Source organism: Taudactylus pleione, unplaced genomic scaffold (assembly GCF_031769625.1).
Source record: "Taudactylus pleione unplaced genomic scaffold, aTauple2 ptg000282l, whole genome shotgun sequence".
Classification (NCBI taxonomy): Eukaryota; Metazoa; Chordata; class Amphibia; order Anura; family Myobatrachidae; genus Taudactylus; species Taudactylus pleione.
The window spans coordinates 11,688,642-11,715,002 of record NW_028284684.1 but is presented as its reverse complement, the minus strand read 5'-3'; the positions used below and the strand labels follow the sequence as shown (position 1 = coordinate 11,715,002).

General features: G+C 44.0%; 1 protein-coding gene across 3 annotated transcripts in view; it reads left to right on the top strand.

Annotated features, from left to right (window-relative positions):
* Positions 1-26,361, top strand: part of TMEM132B (transmembrane protein 132B) — a 245,511-nt gene that overhangs the window by 202,302 nt on the left and 16,848 nt on the right. For all 3 annotated transcript variants that reach the window (XM_088482166.1, XM_088482167.1, XM_088482168.1), the window contains exon 4: positions 14,802-15,007. In XM_088482166.1, the coding sequence (XP_088338292.1) occupies positions 14,802-15,007 (206 nt within the window). The remainder of the gene's footprint in view (positions 1-14,801; positions 15,008-26,361) is intronic.

Below are 26,361 nucleotides of genomic sequence, written 5' to 3'. Positions count from 1 at the left end.
ACTCACGTCGCTCAACTCATTGCGTAATTCAACGTATTGAGCAATTAAAAGTGGGGCATGATTGTGTGATTTGAGTCACCGCTCTCGGAATGCCCAGAGAGGAATTGAAAAAAAGCCGGCAAATGTTGTAACCTGATGGTATCCTGGATAGTAAGCAACCTTTGCGCATCCTATCCACGTCTGCAGTGAAGTAGGCGGGACTGTGATTATTTGCATAATCGTGGACCCACCTCCCACAGTACTGCTGAAATCCATGTTTCACTGTGTCCAGTGCCGTAACTAGGGTGGTGCAAACAGTGCCACGGCACAAGGCACCACAGGGCAGGGGGCGCTATTTGGGCCTGTCAATTTTCTTGTTTATTATCATTCTCACTTGTAGCTTTCTCTTCTTTTATCCTCAGCATCTCCTGGCCTCCCCCATCTCTTCCCTGGCCCTTCCCCATGGCCCCTTGTTCTCTCTAGCACAGGGCACCAAAAAGTCTAGTTATGGCTCTGACTGTGTCACACCACTCGCAGTTGCCCCTGGGACCTTCTCCAGGATTGCCTGGTGGGGCATCACACAAAATCGGCAACTATAAGGAAACGTAAAGTGGTACACATTTAAGCATATGACATTGATAACTGTGACCTAAAAGTAATAGCAAATGTGTACAAATAACTAACAAAATACTTCTGTAACATATGACCACAATATATGAACGTTTTCATGAAAATAGTGTTAAATCTGAAAATATGGTGATACGTCCACTTTAAACTTACATGGTTTATGCTTTTATTATTTTCTGTACTTTATACTGTATATACTATAGTTTTATATTCTTATTTTTTCATGTTTGATCCTGGGCTATTTGGTCCATAGACATAGAGAACAACATTTAGTTGTATAATACATGGTGATTCACCCTGGTCATTTGCCAACAAAATGAATTCCTCCTTATCACACAGAAATAATAACAGCAGAGCCTCTGGAAGCCCAGAGCAGTCGTTTATCTCTACAGTATATCTATAATGTAGTCTGTGATGTTTGTCTAAGATTCCTTTGGTGGTTATGTTCCAAGCACTCAGTTTCAATTTATAGATTTTTCTGGAGAAAAATCTGCCAAATCCTCAGAGGTGCTGTGTGTTTAGCTGGTTTTTGATGAAAACTGTGAAATATAAACATATGGGTGGGTGGTTTACAATCTGTTTACAGCAAGGTCTATAGAAAGATGAATCTGCAGGTTGATGGATCTTTTTAAATATTTTATTGGCTTTAGTTTGATAATCCTGTGAATGGTTATGTTACTTATCAGTAAACATTTGTAACACTGCTGTCCAGCATTTAATACAGTATGTGTGATTTTCCAATATTAAAACAATAAACTTGTGAGGCAAAAAAGTCTATACCCCATAGTGCACATGATCAAGGGTATATTATTGCCTAAGTAAGCCTGTGTGCAACGGACCCTCCGCATCTTACCTTGTGCTGGCAGGCCATCCCCCTACTCTGTGGCGGCATCTTCCAGGTGAAAGTTTAGAAGATGGTTCATGTGCACTAGAGAGGCCAGATGGTACATGTGCACAGTGCCAGAGTCTTTGCTTCCACTGCGTGGTGCCATCTTACCAAAGATGTCAATGGGAAGATAGTGCTGTTGAGAAGTAGGGACCCACTTGCCGACACAAGACAAATATACTCTGGGCCCATATATACCACACACTTTGCACCCATTCTAAATACACCTTTACACATGATGTCTTACATTTTTTTTTTACTTTCCTTTTTGTAGTATTCATTTCCATAATATAACCTTGCAATGTAGTATGACAAAAATAATTGAAGGATTGCTCCAAAAACTTTTAGTGACTCATTAGTTATGCACAGCCTGCTTTTTGGGGGGGACCCTATGTCTTTTTTTATATTAATCCTTTAGATGAGGTTTACATGCAGAAACATACACAAATCACACTGATCTGTGTATGTTTCTACCAAACTCGCGGCTCAGGAGGTGGTCTATTTGAAACTTCAATTTAGCTGCGAGTTTGCTACAATTACACCCGAGATTGTAGTCTCGAATCTTAGTAAATTCCCGAGTTGTATCTTTTTCATGAAAAGTATTTTCGAGTTTGGCCGATGGTGACTTTATTCGAGTTTGCAATCTCACCCGAGTTTTTCAGTGAAAAGAGAGAAATCTCACCCGAGATTGCAATCTCTACCAAACTTGAATCTTAGTAAATTTACCCCTAAGGGTCTGAGTCAGAGGACTGTTTACACAGCACGACTGTGCCTTTATGCTAATGCTGCAGCTGATGGAATTTGTACAGGGACGGCTAATCCACCGCTTTGCATAAAAAGATGAATCGATCGCACCATAGAACATAGTGCCAGCCTCTTGGAGGTGCAGAATGTCTGTCAGAACATGGTCGCAGAAATCAGTGCAACTGCGGAAAAAGTCACAGTAGCAACACGATCCGTCTGGCTAGCCACCCCCTGTTACCACCCAGAAATGGCCACTAAAATGACACCTCTCTGCATCCAAATTCACTCTGTGGGCCTGATTCAGTATGGATTGCAACTGCAACATAAGGACACCCATCTTACCTTACATACATCCGTAATACTTAGCAAGACTGCGAACCCATCAGCAACATCGAGTACAATCGCAGCCTCACGCACACTTGCACAAGGTCTGACCTTACTCAGGAATTGCTAACCTCATCGCACACAGTGAGTACACAAGCTGCGTACAGCATCGTTGTGGATAATTTATGCACGCCCCTGCGACGGCTTTCAAACGCACTGGCATGCCTGCGTATCACCAACCACCCCCCGTCACCTCCCAAAAATGGCACATCCTGGTAATCACTCAGCGATGGAGATGTGTAGTCACTGCGATCGCAGTCCTGATCGCATTGGGTGGTTCGCGCACGCACACTGCGATGCCTACACATGCACAGAACGCAACAATCACCCAATTGGGTGCGTAATCGCAGTTGCGATCCTTGCTGAATCAGGCCCTGTGTCCTAGAATGGTAAGCATCAGGATGCGTGCTCAGTGCGACTCGGACGAATACGCAGACTTAAAACATCGGCCAACTGCTTCTGACCGACACTGTGTCCACCTCTGAATCTGGTCCTAAACCTTGTATCAATTTATAATTTAGTTGATACAAGACTGGCACCTTTATCCATTGAAGAAAAGCACTTGGTAAAGCCAAATGTGAATGCTGTTTTCCCATGGTTTAAGTGTCAGGGTAATTTAACAAGAACCTTCATTAATTCACTCTATAAACTCATCATTGTTCACAGTTCTGTATCTGTCACTATAGCCACTGTGAAATTTAAAACTGCATTATTATAAGTGAGCTTAGCAAATCATATGTACGCATGTGACATATAGTAATAGATACATGTGTGCTTTGTGAACTAATTCATCTTAGTAGTTAATATGTGGTGAGGAAAGGTAAAGAATAGTATTTAGGACATTGTTTTAGGCAGGTGCCCATTGCACTGTCATCCATACACATTATTAGTGGTAAGGGTAATATATATACTAGGTTTGCTCAAACATCCATAGAGCTGTTCAGCCACAACATATAGGTAACAGAGGGCCTGATTCAGAGTTACACGTTATGCCAATATTTTCGCAGTTGAGCGATTATTGGCCGTCTGTACGTTCATATGAGTCGCACTGTGCATGGAACAAGGTACATTACCATAGTCGCTCACAGCGATTATTCGCAGTGTGATTGACAGAGAGGGAGCTTTTGGGGGAGGTAATGGGAAGTGGTGGCTTCGGGGGCATGTCTCACCCTGTGATTGCAAGCCCGTACGCAGGGAAAATGGCTCTGACATCTCAATCATCATGGCCATGCTGCTGAACCATAAACTCACTCAGGACTGGAACGTAATGGGATGATCTGCGACCGATTCTGTGTCTTTCTACTCAGATGCTGCAGCATATTACGCAGATGCTTGGATTTGCAAAGCTGCTGGTGGGTGCCTCAATAGAGCTCCTGGCGGCTGCGTCATTTGTATATTTTTGCATTGCAGCTGTGTGCTCAGATGTAGCATTTGCAGCATTAGCAATTACCATACAACGCTGAATTTGGCCCAGCGTTGCCAAAAATGTACTAATGCAATAAATACTGCATTAAAATGATGTGAAATGAATAAAAAACCTCCACTCCAGAAATCACCTTTTTCAAAATTACTAATGAGAATCATTTCTTAAGCATGATTTATTTTCATTTTCTTTCTGGATACCGTTAGAGTCACTCTGCTCTCTCTAGACATTTATCATAGAGGAAGTTCTAAAACATTGCAATGTTTTATCCATTGCTGTCGTATCAACCAATGATTTATCATCACATTCCTCACTTAATTATACATGTCTGATATTAATTTTGACAAAGATCCCCAGACAGCACCTACTTGATTTAAAATTTCAGCCACAGTGTCTCTCAATGGCCGTGATTAATGGGCTTAAAAATGTCATGAGACATTTATGACACATTACACGATGAAATGACAGGGATGATAATGGTGGCGAAGAATTGTGTTTGTTTTGTTCCTCTTCTACTTTCTAGGGATTAAATATAGCAGCTCTTTCTGCTGACAAAGATTCTTATTGTGAAATTAACTGTAATTTCCCTTTATCAGATTTATTAATAGTAAGGCTTACGGTAATGGTAACAGAGCGGCAACTTTGAACCTCAGTACAATATATAGAGGTCTATTCATTATCCCTTACTTTCTGCAGAAGTAGGTGAAAATTAACAATTTCACCTACTTTTGTAGAAATTAAGTATTGGGGCCATTCGTTAGCAAGCTAATGCAGGAGATATCACGGATATCTCCTGCTTACTTTTGAGTCCCGATCTGGCCCGACATCCTCATACAATACTACATTTTCAGAGCTCTACTAAAGAACCTAAACCTTCTTCAGATGGCATTTGTTCCTGGACCTCCACTCCTTCCTATAGGAAGGAGGTCTGGTTTGTAAAAAGGGATCCCCCGGACGCCTGTTTTCCTCAATCCGCTGCCCATTGGTAGCTTTAAGCGCATGCGTGATCCCCAGTTCAATGTTCAATTGCTCTGTTTTTTTAGTATCCACTGCTGCTACTGCCAGCGAGTTGGATACTGATTTAGCCCTGCCGAACAGTTAATGTTTAACTGAGAACAGATTTTTTTTTCAAAGGGCTTATTTCTTAAACAACTCAACAAAACTTTTTAACATTAGAATAAAGGCTACATAACTCATTTCATATCTTATTGTTGCAAAATACATATTTTGTTACCACGAACATTTTGGAGCCTGAATAGTTGTGTCGAATCAGCAGTGTTCTACTTTTGAGAAAGCATTTCCATCTGCCTTGAATATGTCTTCTATGTACTGCTATTACAGCTTTCAATGCAACCTAGCTATAAACAGCTGACATCTTTATATTGAAAAGAGTACAGCTATAATAGAACACCAACATAGACATATATAGTCATAGTGGCCAGTAGCCTATATTGTAATTGAATAATCATACTGTAGCACAGTACAGGGAGAACTCAATGGATATTTGTTTTTATTTCACTAACACATTATAAATTACATTTGGGAATAAAACATACAGTAAACATAAATAGATTTGATATTCATAATATATGATTTGATATCATATCCTATAATTTGGAATATCATGTATGTACATTTCTAGTACAGCCATTTCAAAATAATAAATACATAAAAAGATGATATGATACTTAAAAAAACAAAATAATAATAATAATTAGTCATCATCATCATCATCATCATCATCATCATCATCATCTTCTTCTTCATCATCATCTCTTGGGAATTGTCCTGTCTGACTTCACATGCCCAATATATCTACTGTTCTGTTGGGTACTGATATTTGGCTAAATGTACAGTAGTTAGTTTTACAGTTTTGTTGTGTTACTTTATAACATGGCACAGTTGCAAACACTATTTATGAAGTCAAAATAAGCAGAACACCTGTAAATTTACAGCTGGTCAATATTTTGACCAGTAAAATAAAATGTATTTTAAAGAGATGTATGCATGGGCATTTTAAGAGTATGTTTTTATTGCATACTATAATGCCTATAAACAAATTGTAAACTTACGACAAATCCCTACGTCCTTTTAATAAACGTTGTGATGTGTTTACAAACACAATCAATCTGTGTCTTTTGAATGGGTTGGGTACGGGATGCCGGCGCTCGGGATCTCAGTGGTGAGATACCCGTCAGGGCTAGGTTCCCTACCCCTAACCCTCCGTCTCTGGTGCCTAAACCTAACCCCTCCCCTAGTGCCTAAACATAACCTCCCCCTCGGAATCCTGACAGCCATCAGAATCCCTGCGCCAGGATCCCGACCACCAGCATCCCAATGGTAAGTATCAGGCTTATGGGGAGGGTTATGGGTTAGGGTTAGGCACTAGGGGAGGGTTAGGGTTAGGCTGTGAAGGAGGATGGTTAGGGTTAGGCTGCAGGGGGGAAGGTTAGGGTTAGGCTGTGGGGGAGTTAGGGTTAGACTGCAGGGGGGAGGGTTAGGGTACTTACCTAGTTTGGACGGCATTCTGACTGTCTGATCTCGTACCCAACTGGCCTAAAGAACCTGCGCAAGATTACCAATATCTGTCAACAAAAAGAGGAGATTGTGACATGGTATTTCTGATATATAACTGCAGAACATAAAATACATTTTGTGGTATATTATTTTTTGTTTTAGAGCAGTGTTTCCCAAATCCATTCCTCAGAGAGCACTAACAGTGCTTGTTTTCCAGGTCTCTTCACAGAATCACAAGTGAAATACTTAGTTTCACCCAGAGGCAGACTGGGAATTTAAAGTGGCCCTGGAAAAAATTCTGAAAGTGGCCTCATTTAGGCGGAACCAAATCAACTGAAGGTGGGGTCAACACAAAAGTAGGCGGAATCAGGACATCATTGTCTCTAGCCACATAGGTAACTGAGGTCCATAGTGTATTCATACTCTAATAAAAGATTCTAGAGATTTCAATATGTCCTCAGCAATACTTATCGAATCTAGTTACAAGGTTAATTTAATGAGGACGTCACCCTAAACCACAGTATTTATAATCTACAGAATTTTTCAGTCTTTAACACAATAATTTGCTGACTACTCAGCTAAAAAGGAACAGTGCCTAAGGGCCCTATTTTACAATGATACATAACCCCTTTTGCACTCTCTAAATAGGTTATGTCCTCCTTTTAGTATTTAACAAACAGCTTAGTTTTCCGTTGTTTGTCACTGCACTGCTTAAGCCATATATAGATGGCGATAGCCAGCAATGGGAACCCAGCAAAAGACTTTCCAGCTTCAGCGAAGCCCTCCAGGCATTGCTGAGTCACCACCTCACCGACTGATGTTGGCTCTTCTAGTGATAAGCAGTGGGCAGCAAAGAACAGCCAGACACAGGAAACCAAAATCTGCGGCAGCCCTACAAGAAAGACTTACAGCCGAGTCAACTATAGCGGCTCCTAAATAGCAGGACACCTGACGGCTCTGTACTTAAGCCTTACCAGCCAGCATTTATTAGCAGCCACAGCTGTCGTGGCATTAAGAGTCAGCTAGTAGTGAAAGACTTTAGCCGCAACCTCCCTATCATCGGCAGGACTCACAGATATAATTAACAAGACACAGGACACTGGCAACATTGCTAGTTCAATAAAAAGACTGTGGACACAGGGCCGGCAACAGAAATCTCAGGGCCCGGTACACTCATGTCTCTGGGGGCCCCACCGTCTCACCACCACCCCTGATCCTGCACATCCCTCCCCTGCATGTGTAATATGTGAAGCATGATAATGTTAACTGAAAGATATGCCAGCCTTTAAATAAAGTAAAAATATACTATGACTTACCACACTGTCTCTTTGTCACTAACGATGCAGTCTGTAGTTTTTGTCTACCGTCTCTTGCAAGGTCTTCTTGATGACAGTGCTGTCAGGGGTAGGAGGGATGGTGTTTGCAGCCAGCCATCCTCAGTCATCTGCCCCTCATCACCTTCCTCAAATTCAGCCTCTAACCACCATCCTCAACCCAGAAGCCCCCATCACCTTCCTTTGTCCCCAGCCCCCGTCACCTTCCTCTGTCCCCAGCCCCTATCACCTTAATCTACCCCCAGCCCCCATCACCTTCCTCTGTCCCCAGCCCCTAACACCTTCCTCTGCCCTCTTCACCTTCCTTCATCCCCTATCACTGTCTTCTGACTCCAGTCCCCTTCACCTTCCTCTGCCCCAGCCCTTATCAGCTTCCTCTGCCCCTTTCACTTTCCTCCAGCCCCTATAACCTTCCTCTATCCACAGCCCCTATCACCTACCTCTGCCGCCAGCCCCTATCAGCTTCCCCCTTTACCTTTTTCTGTCCCCAGTACATATTCCTCTATGATCCCCTAAACTCCTCAAGGTTGTTGCTAAGGTAGTCACATCACTTCCAGGTCTGCACGAAGGGGAAATAAGCTCTACCTTGATACAATTTCCCAGCTCAGCGGTGCAGCCTGCCTGACGAGCAGGGAAGACTTGCAGTGACATGACCTACTGTATGATGTCACACCGTTGCATTGCTCACTAAAGGTCATGCCTGGCCTTGGCTGCAGCTGAGCCACCTGGAAGAGCCCAGCGCTGCCCAGGTCTCTACAAACACCTGAACTTCAGGACCCCTGTCTGACATACTGGCTCATAACACCAGCAGGAGCTGCAATGCTAATGTCAAGCAGCCGGCATTTAAGAACATCAACCACAGCCACTCTGTTCTAGTAGGTTCTCGTCAACACCTTACAGTGTGCAGTGTTGCTTTGGTAAGGACAACGGCAAAGAAACCTGCCCCCATTACGTACCAGTAAGAACTTGAAATAACTGATGACAAGAAGTTATACCTACTATGGTGCAGTTCTCTATCTGGGTGGGGAAGAGACTGGAGAGAAGCTTACTCTCGTGGCTCCAATGCATGCCACTCTGCTTGCTATGACAGACCCTGCAAGCTGTCTGTCATACAAGAAGAGCGATGCTACTGGGGGCGAGGCCAGTAGTAAAGAAAGTAATCCCCATTCGGATTCACAGGTGGCCACACGCGTCAGGCACGTCAGCCCACTGGGAATCTTCTCAGTGAGTCCTATAGCCAATTTGACCCTGGCTCTACATCTGGTTCTATTAAAATGTATCAGCGAGTAAAAATGATTATTATTATTATTATCATTTATATGGCACCACATGTGTTCCGCAGCGCCTTACAAAGTACATAAACAAATAGATTGATTTACAGTGACTTACAGTATAGTACAATACATTACAGGACATGGATAATATACATTGCTACATTCACGACCATAACACCCAGGTAAGCAACAATGCAAAGCAATCAAGTGTTAGGTGCCCTGGTAGAGAGTAAGAAGTAGATGAAGGTATAGTAAGGAGATGCACAAGAGGGTAAAGGGCCCTGCTCATAGGAGCTTACATTCTAAGGGGGAGGGACAGACAAACAGGGGTGAAACAGATGGGGTAGGCAGGGAGGAAGGAGCATGTAGCAGCAAGTTAAGAAGAGAGCTGGAAGGCTTTGATGAAATAGTGGGTCCTGAGAGCCCGTTTGAAGGATTGTAGAGAGGTGGAGAGTCTGATGGGAAGCGGGAGAGAGTTCCAAAGGTGGGGAGCAGCGCGGGCAAAATCTTGGAGGCGGGAGTGGGAGGAAATAATCAATTGGCATGAGAGGCGGCGTGCATTTGTTGAATGAAGAGGGTGGACAGGAGAGTGAAGGGAGATGAGATCAGAGATGTAAATGGGAGAGGAATGGCTTAGGGCTTTGTAAGTGAGTGTGAGAACCTTAAATTGGGTTCTAAAGGAGAAGGGGAGCCAGTGGAGGGCTTGTAGGAGAGGGGAGGCAGATGCAGAGCATTTTGAGAGGAAGATGAGCCGAGCAGCAGCATTGAGGACAGACTGGAGAGGGGAGAGAAGGGATTTGGGGAGGCCAGATAGGAGAAGGTTACAGTAGTCCAATCTGGAGATGACCAATGAGTGTATGAGGATTTTAGTGGCATCCTGGGTGAGAGAGGGTCTAATCTTGGAAATATTTTTAAGATGAAAGCGACAGGACTGTGAGAGATTCTGGATATGTGGTTTGAAGGAGAGGGAGGAGTCCAGGATAACTCCAAGACAGCGCACTTTGGGGCTAGAGGAGATAGTTGTGCCATCAATTGATAAAGAAATGGTGGGAAGTGTGGTTATGTAGGGGGGAGGGAAGATGATTATCTCAGTCTTAGACATATTAAGTTTAAGAAATCGCTGGGACATCCAGGAAGAAATGGCAGAGAGACAGTTGGAGACACGAGTGAGGATAGAGTTTGAGAGAGGTCATGGGAGGAAAGGTAGATCTGAGTATCATCAGCATAGAGATGATATTGCAGGTCAAAAGAGCTGATGAGTTCACCTAGTGAGGATGTATAGAGTGAGAAAAGGAGAGGTCCAAGAACAGAACCTTGGGGAACACCCACTGCAAGAGGCTGTGGGGGAGAAGAGGAGTCATGAGAGGAGACAGAGAAGGTTCGGTCAGAGAGGTAGGAGGATAGCCAGGAGAGGGCAGGGTCACGCAGACCAAGGGAGTGAAGGATTTGCAGAAGGAGAGGGTGGTCCACAGTGTCAAAAGCAGCAGAAAGGTCAAGGAGAATGAGCAGAGAGTAGTGGCCCTTGGATTTAGCAGCAAGGAGGTCATTGCTGACTTTTGTGAGGGCAGCTTCAGTGGAGTGGAGAGAACGGAAGCCAGACTGAAAAGGGTCAAGGAGGGAATGAGAGGAAAGAAAGGTGGTAAGGCGCTTGAAAACAACATGCTCAAGGAGCTTGGAAGCAAAAGGGAGGAGAGAGATGGGACGGTAGTTGGAGAGAGTGTTAGAATCAAGGGTTGGTTTTTTTAGTATGGGGAGACAAGGGCATGTTTGAATGCAGACAGGACAGTGCCTGATGATAGGGAGAGATTAAAGAGGTGGGCAAGATGGGAGCAGGCAGAAGGAGAGAGGTAGTGGAGGAGATGTGAAGGGATAGGGTCAAGGGGGGAGGTGGAAGGGGGGGAGGACTGGATGAGGGACATGACTTCCTCTCCAGATACAGGGGAGAAGAAAGTTAGAGTCGGTAAAATAGAAGGAGAGGGGTAATCTGGGAAAGGTAGAGGTGGATAGCAGGGGGACTGGTGGAATATGATGTCCTGACATATGGAGTCAATTTTAGATGTAAAGTAGGTAGCAAAATCAAGGGCAGAGAATGAGGCGGGGAGGCGAGGAGGGGGTGGGCGGAGGAGGGAGTTGAAGGTGGTGAAGAGACGTTGGGGATTTGAGGACTGAGAGGAGATGAGGTTCTTGAAATATGACTGTTTAGAGAGGGAAAGGGCAGCACTGTATGATGAGAGCATAAATTTGAAATGGAGAAAATCAGCCTTAGAGCGTGATCTTCTCCACTGTCGTTCGGGAGTTCGCGAACACTTTTGCAGGTATCTGGTGCATTTGGAATGCCAGGGTCGAGGTGTAAATCTGCGAGGGTGAATAGTGATTGCCGGAGCAACAGACTCCAGAGCAGAAGTAAGGGAGGTATTGTATAGAGAAATGGCTTGTTCAGGGCAGGAGAGAGAGAGGATAGGGGAGAGAAGTGAGTCAAGCTGGGAAGAAAAAGAAACGGTGTCAATAGCATCAATGTTACGCTTCGAGATAGTGGCCTTAGGAGGTAGAGGAAGGGAAGGAGAGAGGGATAGGTTAAAAGAGAGAAGGTGATGGTCTGAGAGGGGGAATGGGGAATTGGAGTAATAAGAAATATCACAACGGTGAGTGAAGACCAGGTCAAGCGAATGCCCACTCACATGGGAGGGTGAGGAGGTCCATTGGGAGAGACCAAATGAAGACATGAGGTTGAGGAGTTTGGAGGCAGAGGCTTCTGTGGGGATATCAATAGGAATATTGAAGTCACCTAGGATAATAGAGGGACGGTCAGAGGAGAGAAAGTGAGGAAGCCAGGAAGCGAAGTTGTCAATGAATTTGGAAGGAGGGCCAAGGGGACAGTAAATGACAGCTACTCTAAGGTGAACTGGTTGGAAGAGGCGTATAGCATGAACCTCAAATGTAGAGAAAGTAAGAGATGGTTCAGAGGGTAGGAGTTGGTAGAAGTAACCGGGGGATAGAAGGACCCCTACCCCACCACCATGGTGACCCCCAGGCCGAGGGGTATGAGAGAAGATGAGGCCCCAGAGGAGAGAGCAGCAGGGGAAGTGGTGTCAGAGGGTGAAATCCAGGTTTCAGTAATGGCTAGGAGATGTAAGTTTTTAGAGATGAAAAGGTCATGGGTGGGTACGAGTTTGTTACATACTGATCTGGCATTCCAGAGAGCACAGGATAGAGGGACAGTGTTTGTGGGAGAGATGTGAATTAGATTATTTGGGTTGCTGTAGCGAGAAGGTGAGTTTAATATGGGTGGCCGAGATGAATGTAGTGGAGAGATTATGCGGGGACCAGTGCTGGGAAGGGAACCTGTAGGTGTAATGAATACACATGTGCCCAAAATAGGAAAAATTAAAAAACATGCTCTGCTAGTGTTCCCTAAGGAATGAGTTCAGGAAACACTGTTTTAGAGATTGTCATAGTTTTGTAAATTGCTAAGAAATTGTGTGGGAGCAGCCCAATGATCTTTAGTATATTGGACTCCACAATAAAACAACTTTTATGCTGCAAGTTTGACTTTGAAAATACTTAAGTGTTTCCTTTTCTAATTTGTCATGTGGTTCTTCTTTATCATTGTGCTAATACCAATAGGCCTTATTTCCAGTTCCTGTGCTTCATTGGTCTTGGATGACACTTTTTTGTAGTTTATTTTGTGCATTTTAATAGAACAAATATTATATGTGACTGTAGCAAAATAAATCTACTTTTAAATAGCAATGCTAAAATTATATATCTGATGGTAGGGAAGTTATACAGAATAAATGAGAATGTATATGGGACATGGTTTTTGCATATTTACAAATTATGAATTTTAAATCAGTTTATACAGTAATTTACTTTACTAATAAATTGTTGGAAATTATAATTATTCTAGTAAATGGTTGCAGGAATAATAATACTAATACATGCATTCTTTTACATTTACTGCATAATATTATAATTATCATCAAGCTCATTCTAAAAACCCCAATTTCTGAATTGTATGTATTGGCACATTTTGTAATGATGTGTCATTAGAAAGTAAGAATTTACAGAAAATCTTGTAAATTTTTGGAGCACATCCTTAAAAGTAGAAGCGTGGTTAGGGCCGCTACAAGCACTCTCAGGCCCCGGGCCATGATGATGCTTTTGTGGAAGCCATGACCTATTGTGAATACTGATGCCTTCCTTACATGCTGCCGTCAGCTGGGGTGTTGAAGGGCATATGTTCACACCATGTTGGGGGTGTGGTTGAGACTTCTTCGCATACCCGAGCCTCCAGACAGGTCTGTGTAATCTATACTCTCCTCTCAGCATCCCGGGTGCTAATATAAAGAAATAAGCAAAATATATATATATATAAGGAGCAGTCATTGCATGGTAGTAATTAGTCTAATATATATGGAACATGTTTCTTCTATCCATATAGCACAATTTGGAAATCCCTACAGAGCGGAGCACATACCAGATTGTAATTGCGAATGGTGTGAAAACTACTCCTTACAACTGATATTCAATTGAGTTGTTTGTCAAGAATAAACATAATCAATCCACAGATCAAGGGAATGCATTCATTATTGTACCATATTTAAAATTGCAGAATAGTGTCTATCTTCACATGGAGGATGGTGTTTAGAGAGGTTAGTAAGTTACAGTGCTGTCCAAAGAGCTTTTTCCTTTTAGCTAGTCCCTTGTTCCTTTCTTTTACATGGAACTAGTGATGATTAAAATAATAACATGACACTTTCTGCTAACAACAGGTGACCCTGCTATGCTTCTAGGATGACTTTGTAAGATGGGTTTTCCCCCGGCCCACAAGATCACTTTGTACAGTGCATGAAATCTTTTGTAAAATAAAGAATACAAATACCATTCAGAATATTCTATCTATTTTTCCTACTATCTTTCTGATTTTAACAGAGGTCCGCAAAGAGCACATTTTTATTTTGGGATAAGAATGGAATATAATAAGAGTATGTAGTATGAGAGCCAACTTACATGAAAATAATTGAATCATTATTTATATCATCAAATGATAAATATGATTTTCAAAAATATCTTTAATGTACATTTGATCTGTTTCTCTATGGGTATATAACTCCTTATAAATGATTCTCTTAGAATATAATCTGTTCCTCCCACTTATTCCATTTGACAAAAATCTAATAATTTTGTTGGCACGATTCTTACCATATGGAGGTAAACATTGGCAATCTATGTCCTGCAATCTTTTTGGAAATTTTAGTTGATAATCTTAAAGGTATTATTATTTTTATTATAAAAATTCATACAGTATGTGTACCAGGTTTCTAGTTAATATTGAATATACAATGATTTACAGTAGTCAAAGTCAGTGATTAGTATATATTGCATTTAGTTTATAAGGGTTAACTGATCCCTAGGGTCTGTATGAGTAAATCTGAAGAGGTTTCGGTGGTAGGGAGTTGGAGTTTTAGAACTCACTAAGGTGCCAAGGTGCCATGGAAGCAGATTATATTTATTGCTTTCACAGGATCTTTTATTTTTCCTTTTTTTAACAAATTTTATAATTTGATAAGACAAATGTTCTTTGCAATTTCATCCTTTGTACAATATTAACTTTTTATATCTTCTTTACTCAGGTTTCCAAGAAATGTGACTCTATCTTAGTTAATGGCAAAGAAATGAAAAGTAAAGTAGACACCATTGTAAATTTTACATACCAACACATTACCACCCAATTGGAAGTGACTGTATGGGCTCCGCGCCTTCCACTGCAAATAGAGATCTCTGATACTGAACTGAGCCAGATCAAGGCCTGGAGGATCCCAGTCTCTGTTAATAAAAGGTGCGTAGGTCAATTGTGTCAGATTGATACAAAAGTGCCAGTTTCAGCTCCTATGCCTCTGTCAGATTTGGCTATTCACGTAAATACATTTTATGGTTAAATATAAAAGATCGGGCTATTTGGTAGTCATATTGAATGGCAGGGCTCCATTATGGGTATGGTGATTTAATACTTCAATTATTCCACATAGAATTACCTAAAAACTTTATATATATGGTATATAGGGAGAGATGTACTAAGCCTTAGGGAGAGAAATAAAGTGGAGATAAATTAAATACCAACCAATCAGCTCCTAGCTGTCACTTAAAATGCTCTATCTGTAAAATGACATGTAAGAAGCTGATTGGTGCTTTATCTCTCTCCACTTTATCTCTTTCCAAGGCTTAGTACATATTGTACATATCACCCTTACTGTTCAATTATTGTGATCTAATGGGATTCTGTTTAGGGGTACACACAGCAAGGAAGTTTTTATTAGTTTGAAAGAATATATTGTTCCCTTCCAGTGCATGGTGTTGTGCATCCATGTAGTGATAGATGGAAAGAAAATAACAAATGACACTAGGGCACTCAGTGAGAATTACTCACCAAAGAAATAAACCAGTGTCTGTACCATGACAACAAAGAATTTATTAGTGAAAAAGGTAATTACACTCGACCCAAGAAGTATTGTTCAAGAGGTTTTCAATTGTTATGTGGTCATGGATCCAACACGCTGTGGATAAAACACAGACATACTGTATGCAGCCATCTTCTGAATTACTGCTTGTCCTGATTCGATTTTGAATCGGATCTGTGGTCTTCATACATGTGGCAATTTGGGGCCAGTTAGGTCTAAAATTACCTAAAGGCCCATCAAAATTACTGCAGCAATGACAAAATGTAGATTATAAAAGGGATAACTGCCACATCTTCTATTATATATTACATATGATATGTTAAAGATTAATTTCTAATAAAAAATTTACAGGAAAATATTTGGTGACCAACTAAAGATATAATTAACAAATGAGTGTCCCTGCCCTAGTTTTTTATTGAGTGACTGCAACATAAATTATCCTGTTGGAAGTGTGTTTCAGAATCACTTTACATAAGTAAAGACACTGGTCAACACATATTTATAACAATCTGTACAGCAATTTATATTATATGCGCTATAAAGAGGTTTTTAATAAAATAAGGTTGAGATGGATCAATCCGGTCAAAATCCCGACAGGATGCCGGTGCTCAGAATGCCGGTGCCAGAAACCGGACACCGGTCAGAATCCCTAGTGCCGCTATCCTGATTGTAAGTAGCATGGTTAGGGGGAGGGTTAGAGTACTGGATTAGGGTTAGGTACTAGCGGGAGGATTAGGTTCGGCACTAAGGGGGGGGAGGTTAGGTTTAGGCACTAGGAGGGGTGGTTAAGTTTAGGCACTAGGGAGGGAGGGTACTTTTAGGGTAGGGAGAGGAGAGGGTTAGCATACCTACCAACAAGTGTTGGTATGTTAACTCTGTCAAGGATCCCGGTGTTAGGATTCTGACCACCGGCTTCCCGAACGCCGGAATCCCATACCCAAACCAGTTGAGGAGCCCTTCTGTGGTCCTTATACATAACTTAAGATGGAAAGTGCATGCAGTTGTGTGCTATGACACTGGACAATGTGCATGTCACATTTAGTAGACAACAATATTGGACACATGGAAGAGTTGGATAATTATTCAGTGGCGGATCTAGACTTTTCATTTATTTGGGGGCGGTTTAATTATAATAACCCTGACTCCTCCTCTTTTCTATCCTGGCACCACCCCTTTCTAGTCCCAACTCCTCCCCTTTAAATCTGTTTTTTTTTTGTTTGATGGTCCCATGGACTATTCCAATTTCTAAATGTGTGTGTGGTGCCCTCCATGCTTCCCCCTCAGTTTGCGATGCCAGAAGGTACAGTACAGTGGTGACTGCAAGGTGCCGCCCAGTATTCCTGGAGACAAACACACACATATATATATATATATATATATATATATTAATTACATAGGACACATGAACATAAACACATTGTATATATTATAACATGTATATATTACATAGGGACATACGTACACACCCACACTTATATAGGGACATACGTCATTAGGCTCCGCCCCCCACAGCATAATCCCGCAATTCGCGGGTCTGTGGAAGTGGATGACACCTAAAGCGGAGTGCATTGTCCCCGGACACAGGGAGCAGGAGGAGGAGCAGAGCAGGAGGTGGGCCCATCAGCCAGCAGTGGCACTCAGTCCCCCAGAAACAGGAGCAGGAGGGGGAGGAGCAGAGCCGGAGGCAGACCCATCAGCCAGCAGCAGCACTAGTCCCCGGAGCAGGAGCAGAGTGGGAGGTGGGACCATCAGCCAGCAGCAGCATTAGTCCCTGGAGCAGGAGAGGGAGGAGTGGGAGATGGGTCCATTAGCCAGCAGCAGCACTAGTCCCCGGAGCAGGGGGGGAGGAGCAGGAGGCGGGTCCCACTAATCCCCAGAGCAGGAGCATGAGGTGCAGAGCGGGAGGCAGGCCCAGCAGCCAGCAGCAGCACTAGTCCCCGGAGCCGGAGGGGGAGGAGCAGAGCAGGAGGCAGACCAATCTGCCATCAACAGCACTCACTTGGATGGAGACGCTGCGCAGTGTTACTGACTCCCGAGTCCCACTCCCAGAGCCAGAGCAGAGAGGCAAGGACGCTAGGGGGACAATCGCTCCAATCACCCCCCCGCCCTGGATCCACCACTGATTTGTATAAATTATTCTTTATACATTGTAAGTTGTTCTCAGGATATGTTATTCTTGATCACACATACACCTTCTAACAATTGGTAGGCTGTGAAAAATTGACTAGGGCAGTTATTGATCTAGAGTTTCTGTTTTCATGAACCCACTCCACAGGATACATGACTATATTTTGAGTTATGTTTTATAGAATGTGCAGGGAATCACCATATATGGAATATGACCTTCAGTTTCTACTGGACATACTCAAGTCTTTGTTACTTGTGTGTCTGATAAATATAGTTAGTTACTTATATGCATGAGGCAGTGACTCAAAAAGAACCAGTGTCATAAATTATTCCTTTACTTTGAAAATCATGTTGTGTAGCCTTAGGGGTAAATTTACTAAAATGGGAGTTTTATTAAGAAGTGATGTTGCCCATAGCAACCAATCAGATTCTACTTAGAAACATAGAATTTTACAGCAGATAAGAACCACTTGGCCCATCTAGTCTGCCCCTTTTCATGTGAGTGAGATTGCTGTCACTCACAAAATGGTGGAGCTGCTAATTCACAGAATTGTGTGCTCATTGGAATACACACATGAAGTCTATACAACTGAGGTCTAAGCAGTTATGTGGCACACGCATCTCATTCAGTGCTCACAATCTTCCCATTCAGTCATCACAATAATCGCACTGGGTTCGAACATCCTTCTAACTCAATACATCTATCTCATTTATTATACACATTCAGCTTCCTAACCTAAAACTATCATATTCTGTCTATGCACGTACACTAACTTCGCCTCCATGCTGCTTTATTTTCCCCAATCCCTACAGATATGTGCTCTCAAAACTGTGCTAGTCTGCATGCCCTCATCCACACCAATATGTCTTTCCCCATGTGCACTGCCCTGTCTTCCTGCATCCGAGCCACTGTGTTTCCTTCCATCTGCACCACTGCCTTGCCCCCAGCCACGTCACTCTGTCTTCCCCTCATCTCTGCCACTCTTTCTTCCTCCATCTGTACCACTCTGTCCCCCCCAACCGTGCCACTCTGTCTTTCCCCTCCCATCCGCACCAGTGTGTCTTCCCCAATCCCTATTGTTGTGTGTTCTCCCATTGTGCTAGTCTGTATTCTTCATCCACACCAATCTGTCTTTACCCATCTGTGCTGCTCTATCTTCCCACATCCATGCTACTCTGTATTCGCAATTCATGTTGTTCTGATCCCCCAAACCATGCCACTCTGTCTCCCCCCCATGTGCACCACTGCTTTCAACCCATCTGCATCACTTTGGCTCGCCCCCACCTCTACAGCTTAATCTTCCCCTCTGCACGCCTTTCTGTCTGCCCCATCCACAAAGCCCTGTCTTCTCCCCATCCACCATACTCTTATCTCATCTGCACAGCTCTATATTTTGCTCAGACCTCAGTTGCATAGACTGCATGTGTGTATTCAAATGAGCTTCTGTGAATTAGCAGCTCCACCATTTTGTGAGTGACAGCAATCTCACTCTGTGAGAGTGCTGAATCTGCAGTTAACCATGGTATCATGGCATACCATATCTGTATTACGCAAGGAACACAGGGGATCACTCAGACCCGTTCGCGAGCAAAGGACGCTCGCAAACGGGTCGATGTTGCCCCACTGCGCATGCGCACGACGGAGGGAGCACCATCATGAGCATGCACGAGACCCGGATAGCGATGGGCTCTCCGTCGCTCCGGGTCTCACACCAAAGGGGGCGAGCTGGTGATGTTGATTGACAGCACGCCACCTGTGGGTGGTGGGTGCCGGGTTGACAGTGTAAAGTGTGCTGCGGCAGGGATGCGGGGGAGAGGGGGTAGAGGTTAGCGGGCATTAGCTGCGGCCGGGAACCGGGATGGTAGCGGTCGTTAGTGGCGGCGGTGTAGTAGGCATTAGGATCCGGGGGAGGTAGCAGAACACAGATGCAGGCTTGGATCTGGAATATCCATAATACCTGCATCTGTGTTTAAAACAAATAAACACAGAAGCAGGGACGGGTCCGTGAGTCCCGTCTGTGCTTCTGTGTTTAATAAAAAAAAAACCTGTTTATGAAAAAAAATGGCGTGACCCCCCTCCCCGTAGGTGTCCCCCGTATGAAGCACAACCAGCACCAGGCTTTTCAGAACCAGTCCTGGTTGTCAAAATACGGGGGGGCACATGATGTAGGGGTCCCCTGTATTTAGTGCAACCAGCACTGGATTCTGAGCCAGCTCTGGTTCTGGAAATACAGGGGGAATACATGTGTAGGGATTCCCTGTATTTAACAGAACCAGCACTGGACTCTTTCTAGCGGGGGGTGATGCCGCAGCCAGAGGAACCCTTTCACCGGGCACCCAGCCAAAGCCATCCAGGGCTTCTGCAGCATCTTCTGTCTTTGGCAGCTCTTCTCTGCTGCCTCCCGGCCGACGACTGAGTGGACGGTGCCTCGCACTGGCTGTATTTAAGGCGATGATGACGTGAGCCATGATTGGCTTGCGGCAGCCCTATTTGAATTGAGGCACCATTTTTGAAAAGGGCACGCTTGGTTCTCACAATTGAAGTCAATGGTGAGAACAGCTCATTGGCTGAGAGGTGGAAGGCTCGCCTCTCTCAGCTAATGAGCACTCCGCACCGGGATTTGTGAACTGAAATGCCAGGCTGAGCTGTCATTCAGGTAGTAGTGTCCTTAGAGGGCACTACTAATGTACGAGGGTCTGCATACTTTTTTTTTTGCCAAGACCCTGGACTGCCTGATGAAGAGGACAGATTCACGCATAGGAGGAGGTGAGTATGGAATTTTTATTACAGGTACTCCATAGGATTATCTACTTGGAGTAGAGGACAGAATGGCTACAGGATTACATAGGTGAGTATGTGAGATAGTGTGTGCATGTGTGAGTACAGGTGTGTGTGCATGTATGTTTTAATAAAATTTTACTTTTCAACGGTGTGTGTGTTCTGTGTTTTTTAATATTGCTTTTGCTGTGAAACTACAAGTACTAGCAGGCCCGTAATGCCCCGCATGCTGATACTTGTGATTCTACAAGTACCAGCATGCGGGGGAGGCTTGCTGGGAACTGTAGATCCACAGCAAAAGACAATATTTTAACTTTACTTGCACAACACTACACAATCAACCTGGCACCCACCGCCCAGGGGTGCCAGGGATAGCCCCAGGCTATCAGCCTAGGCCTGGGGTACCCTGGAGAGGGGGACACCTTTATTGGGGTGGTCCCCAGCTCCGCAGGGATCCCCAGCCTGGGCTGACTAGCGGTCAAGGGTGATGCTTCAGCTGGGGGGCTGATGAAAGGGTCTGGTTCTGGTAAATACAGGAGGACCCTACGTATTTTCCCTCCTGTATTTCCAGAACCAGGGCCAGTTCAGAGCCCAGTGCTGGTTGCGCTGAATATGGGGCCCCCTATGTCATTTGTCCCCCGTATTTTGGCAACCAGGTCAGGTTCTGAAAAGCCTGGTTCTGGTTGTGCTTCATACGGGGGACCCCTATGTCATTTGTCCCCTGTATTTAGCAAAACCAGTACTGGCTTTCCAAAGCCTGTGCTGGTTGTTGTTTTTGGGGAGGGGGCCACACCATTTTTTTTTCACAGGTTTTTTTATTTAATTAAACACAGAAGCACAGACGGGTCTCACTGAACCTATCCCTGCTTCTATGATTGTTTTTTTTAAACACAGATGCAGATATTATGGATTTTCCAGATCCGAGCCTGCATCTGTGTGCTGCTACCTCCCCCGGGTCCTAACGCCTGCTACACTGTCGCCCGCACTGCTGCTGCACTGCCATTGCTGATGCCCACTACCATCCCCAGTTCCCGGCTGCAGCTAGTGCCCACTAACCCCTATCCCCTCTCCCCCGCATCCTAGCCGCAGCAAACGCCAGCTTCCTTCCCCTCGGACCCGGCCCCAGCTACTGACCGCAAATGACGGCCATCTTGGTATACCCAAGTAAAGCCACAGTGATTACACCTGCTGAAGGCTCCTACTGCGGCTGCCCAACAAGTTGAAAAGTTCTATCTATACAATGGCGGATTCCTGAGGTAATAGTTTAAAAACTGTAACTTTCTAATTTACCTGAACCCCAAAAGCACGTACCCTGGCACAATAGCTACCTAATAAAACAAACCCCAAGTCTAAATTTGCCCCCTACTCTGAGTTATGCCTTCCCAAATAAAACCCATAGACTACAGCAGAAAAGTGGTCCTAATTGAGAATGTCAGAAAAATGTGACAGTTGGAACTTTAGATTACTCCCAAGTCCTCATTTTTTATGTTTATGCTCTGAAAGTTGGCATGCAGCACCGAGCGACAATTCTACCCGCCTGTGCCAAATTTCAGTTTGGTACCTTCAATAGCTTTTGAGGTGTAGCCCCTTAAACACCATGACCCCCCTCCAGAATTCTCTATGGGAGAATTGCAGTTTTTTACACGTAGCCTTAATATAAGGGCACGACTGTGCCCTTATAATACCTGGAATCTGATTGGTTGCTATGGGCAACATCACTTCTTCATAAAACTCCCATCTTAGTAAATTTACCCCTTAGTGTCTGTAGACAGTGAAGGTAATATGATTCTTCAGGTTTGTGGCTATTTATAGGAAATTTACTTTATGCAATATTGGGCAGGAGATATTTGGGTTGGCTTTTTTAGATAATTGGAAATGTTTTCTTAGACATCATCTGGGAAGTCTCTATTATATACATTAGTACAGTGGTTCCCAAACTTTTTAAAATCACGGCGGCCTAGAGTATCAGCATTGTTTTCACGGCACCCCTAAGCCAAAAGTTTGTTATCGAGAAATTCAGAAAAAATTTAAAGTGAAGTAAATTGTGCTTTCCTGTCATCCTTAGGGTCAGTTATGTAGTGGGTGACAGATTTGTGCTTCTGTTTGTCCACATATTTATATTACAATGAACATAAAGAATTTGATTTGGTGCTGGACCACCAACCTGAGGCACCCCTGCAAGTGTCCCAAGGTAACCCAGGGTGCCACGACGCACAGTTTGAGAACCACTGCATTAATAGAAGATTTTCATTTATTCTAATATTGTATGTTCATTAAATGATACTGTACAAGAAACTCTGGGCCTAATTCAGAGGCGGATGCTATTTGCGGATGGTCGTTCTAAAAAAGGGGCCGGATATTTAAATTGAGCGCTCGCTCTTTGCGGTGTGTTGACGCCTCTACGTCTAAGTGAGTGTTCGAAAAATGCACTCGCTATTTTGTAAAGACGCCCCTTTGCCATTCGCATCACACGTCATCTCCGGTATTTATTAGATTAATCGGGAACATCGAAAGGCATTTGAACTGCTCGCAGTGCTTGTGGTAGGATTTTCTTACCGCAATCACTGTGAGCAGTTCAGGCTAAAATACAACCAAGTGACGTGGTCGATGATGCTCCTTTACTAATTACACACTCCCATTAAATGCCCTTTTGACCGTTAGGCACGCCTGCGTTCAGATCTCCACTCCCCCGTTTTCAAGCACCTCTCCCTGTTACCACCCACAAACGGTACATTCTGTCACTCAAATTAGCAGCCCCTCACTGTTTTACAAGTGCACGATTTCCGACCGCAATGACTGGTTTGCGCATGTGCATTACGACCCATATGCATGCGCAGTTGTGCGAACATCGCTCAGAGCGAACGATCGGCTGCTTACGAGCGGCTCTGCATCAGGCCCTCTGTTTGTTTCATTTTCAAAATCTAATGTGCCAGTCAGATCTTAGTACGGAATGTAGTCAGAAATCAGACTGTCAAAACGTACTCAATCAAAAGGGTGACACTAAAATGTTGACTGTCATAATTTCGACTTGGTCAAAAGTTCATCAACCAAAAGGTTGACATGGACATAAGGTCGACAGGATCATAATGTTGACAGTCAAATTGTCATCAGGATCAAAAGGTCAGCAGTTAAAAAAGAAATGTTGACAGTCATAATGTTGACATGATCAAAATGTCAACAGTCATAATATGTACCTGTTGACAATTTTACTGTTAAAGTTTTGTATATCTACATATAATCCATGACAACACTTTGGTTGTCTACATATTGTATCCAGGGGTGGATTGGGAATGTAAAGCGGCCCTGGAATTTTTTTTTAAAGTAGCGCTATGTGCGTGCCAATGGTGGTGCCTGAAAAAGTGGGTGTGATCTTTTGGCAAGGGGCATGGCCTCATACAAAATTCCAAGCCTGCAAGCCATTCCCCACAGGAGAGAAGGGGAGACCCTGGGCTGAATGGGAGGCACTGTGAGTGGGCTGGCTAAGGGGTTCTAGGTGGGAGGGCAATGGGCTGGTTAGGGAGGGGAGGGAAGTGGGGAGACACTGAGCTGGCTGGGTGGGGGACACTGGGGGTGCTACTCAAAATGTGTGAAGAGTGGCCAATCTGCCCCTAAATATATATATATATATATATATATATATATATATATATATACAGCACCCACTGGGGCAGAGAGCAGACTGTTATTACACAGGTGAGTGTAATAATAGTCTGCTCTCTGCCCCAGTCACCCCCTATGTGTTTTATCTTCTCCCCCTCACACCCTATACTGCCCCAACCCACCCCTGCTCAGCATTAGGCTCCCTGCACACACACCCAGCACTCACCTCACTCCCTTTCACTTCTGGACCCTCAATCACTGTGGCTTCTCCTTTGTTCTCCCGCCACTGCTCACCAGGACAGTCAAGGTGAGCACCCAAGGGAGGAGACTGGGTGGGTATATAGAGGAGGCGGGGAGACTGGTTGGGCTTACAGCAGAGATGTGAAGAGACTGGGTGGGGCATGGCAGAGATGAGTCCTGGCACACCCCATACCTGGTTTTCAAGGACAGTTTTTGGCCAGTGGCACCAGCTATTTTGCATTCGTCGCTGCCCCTCCTCACTGATTGTAATGATGGTGGTGGGGAAATGAGACAGGCAGACCAGCCCCACAGTCCCCCCGGCCCAGCGGAAATCCTCCTCAGTAAATTTTAATACCAATCCACCCCTGATTGCACCTGTTCACATTACGGTGTTTGTATTTTGAATGTCTGAATTTTGACTGTCTAAGAATCCCAACCTCCTTGTACAGTTTACAGCAGCATAGTCTATTGAACCTTAAATATCATCAGCGTGCAGCTGTATATAAGGCTGCTTAGCTTACTAAGGCCTGATTCAGAGCCTAACGCTCTGACCAGAGCGCTCGCTCTGAATCAGTGCCCTCCTACCTGAAAATGGAGCGGCCTCCTGGCCGCTCGCATAGCTGTGGGTGACCACCCACAGCATATGCGAGCGGCCAAAAAGATGGTCGCGATGGTCAAGACCATCGCGACCATCGGGCTTGCGACGAGACCCTGCGGTAGGGTCTCGCTGCCGCAAGCCCAGGAGTGATTTTGGCTCTATCAGAGCCAAAATCACTCCCACTGACATCATTACTGATGTCAGTGGGGCCGGCTTCAGACGGTAGGCGTTCCCATGGGAACCCCTACGTCTGACAGCCACGCCCCCGGCACGCCCACCAAAGGGGGCATGCTGTTACTCACCATCGACAACACGCCCCCTTTGGTGCGAGACCCCGAGCGACGTATTCCTCGTCACTCGCCGGGTCTCGCGCATGCGCACGACGGAGCTCCCTCCGTCGTGCGCATGCGCATTTGCACAACATCGACCCGCTTGCAAGCGTCCTTTGCTCGTGAGCGGGTCTGAATGACCCCCTAAGTGCACAAATATTGCACTGAAGATATTTGTGCTATAGCTGTATTATTACCTGTTTACTACTCTTATAATTATATGAACATGATACACGACTTAACTAGTTATGTTGGAGAATCCATAGCAATTTTATATAAATGCAGGAATTAGGCTGCTCATTATTGCATCTCCAACCCGGCAGGTTTATTGTCTGCTAATTATTGGTACTGAACTTCAATGTGTACTATTATAGTATGCGGCCAAATATAAGCTGTTACTTACATCATTAGATCTCTGTGAGGTTATTGTAAAGTGGGGTAGCATCTATTGGTCTAAAATAAATATCGGTACTCTGTGACCACATTAAACCATTGATTGAATCCACAGAGCTACCTCCAGACACTCTATTTTAATATTTTGGATACATCTTGAGCTACCAGCTGGTACATGTGTCTGATTATAGCTACATAGTAACCATTACTAAATCAGCTCACTAGAAACATTGTTGCAGATGGATTGCAACAGCTTTCTATTCTTTTTTTGAACATTATTTAGATATTTCACCTCCATACTGCAATATTAGTTCAAGAGGTAAAACATACAACATAATTGAATTTAATACACTATTTACCCTCAATAACTTGATCTATTAATATTATCTATAAACATAATATATAAGAACAAATTCACGTTTATTTTCTGTTAGAACTACTTTATATACAGTAAGTCCTTATATAACAGGGGTGGCCAACCAGTCAAAGGCAAAGAACCCAGAAAATATCTGTAGGTATGTCAAAGAGCCAAGATCATGTGCATGCCGAAGACGCACGTGCAAAAAGGGGCATGGCCAGCTAGGTTGTGTCCCTGGTATGATGTTTGTAGGAGCATGTAAAAATGCATGCACACAATCACGGTGGAGGTAACTATTAAAGGGAAAGAAA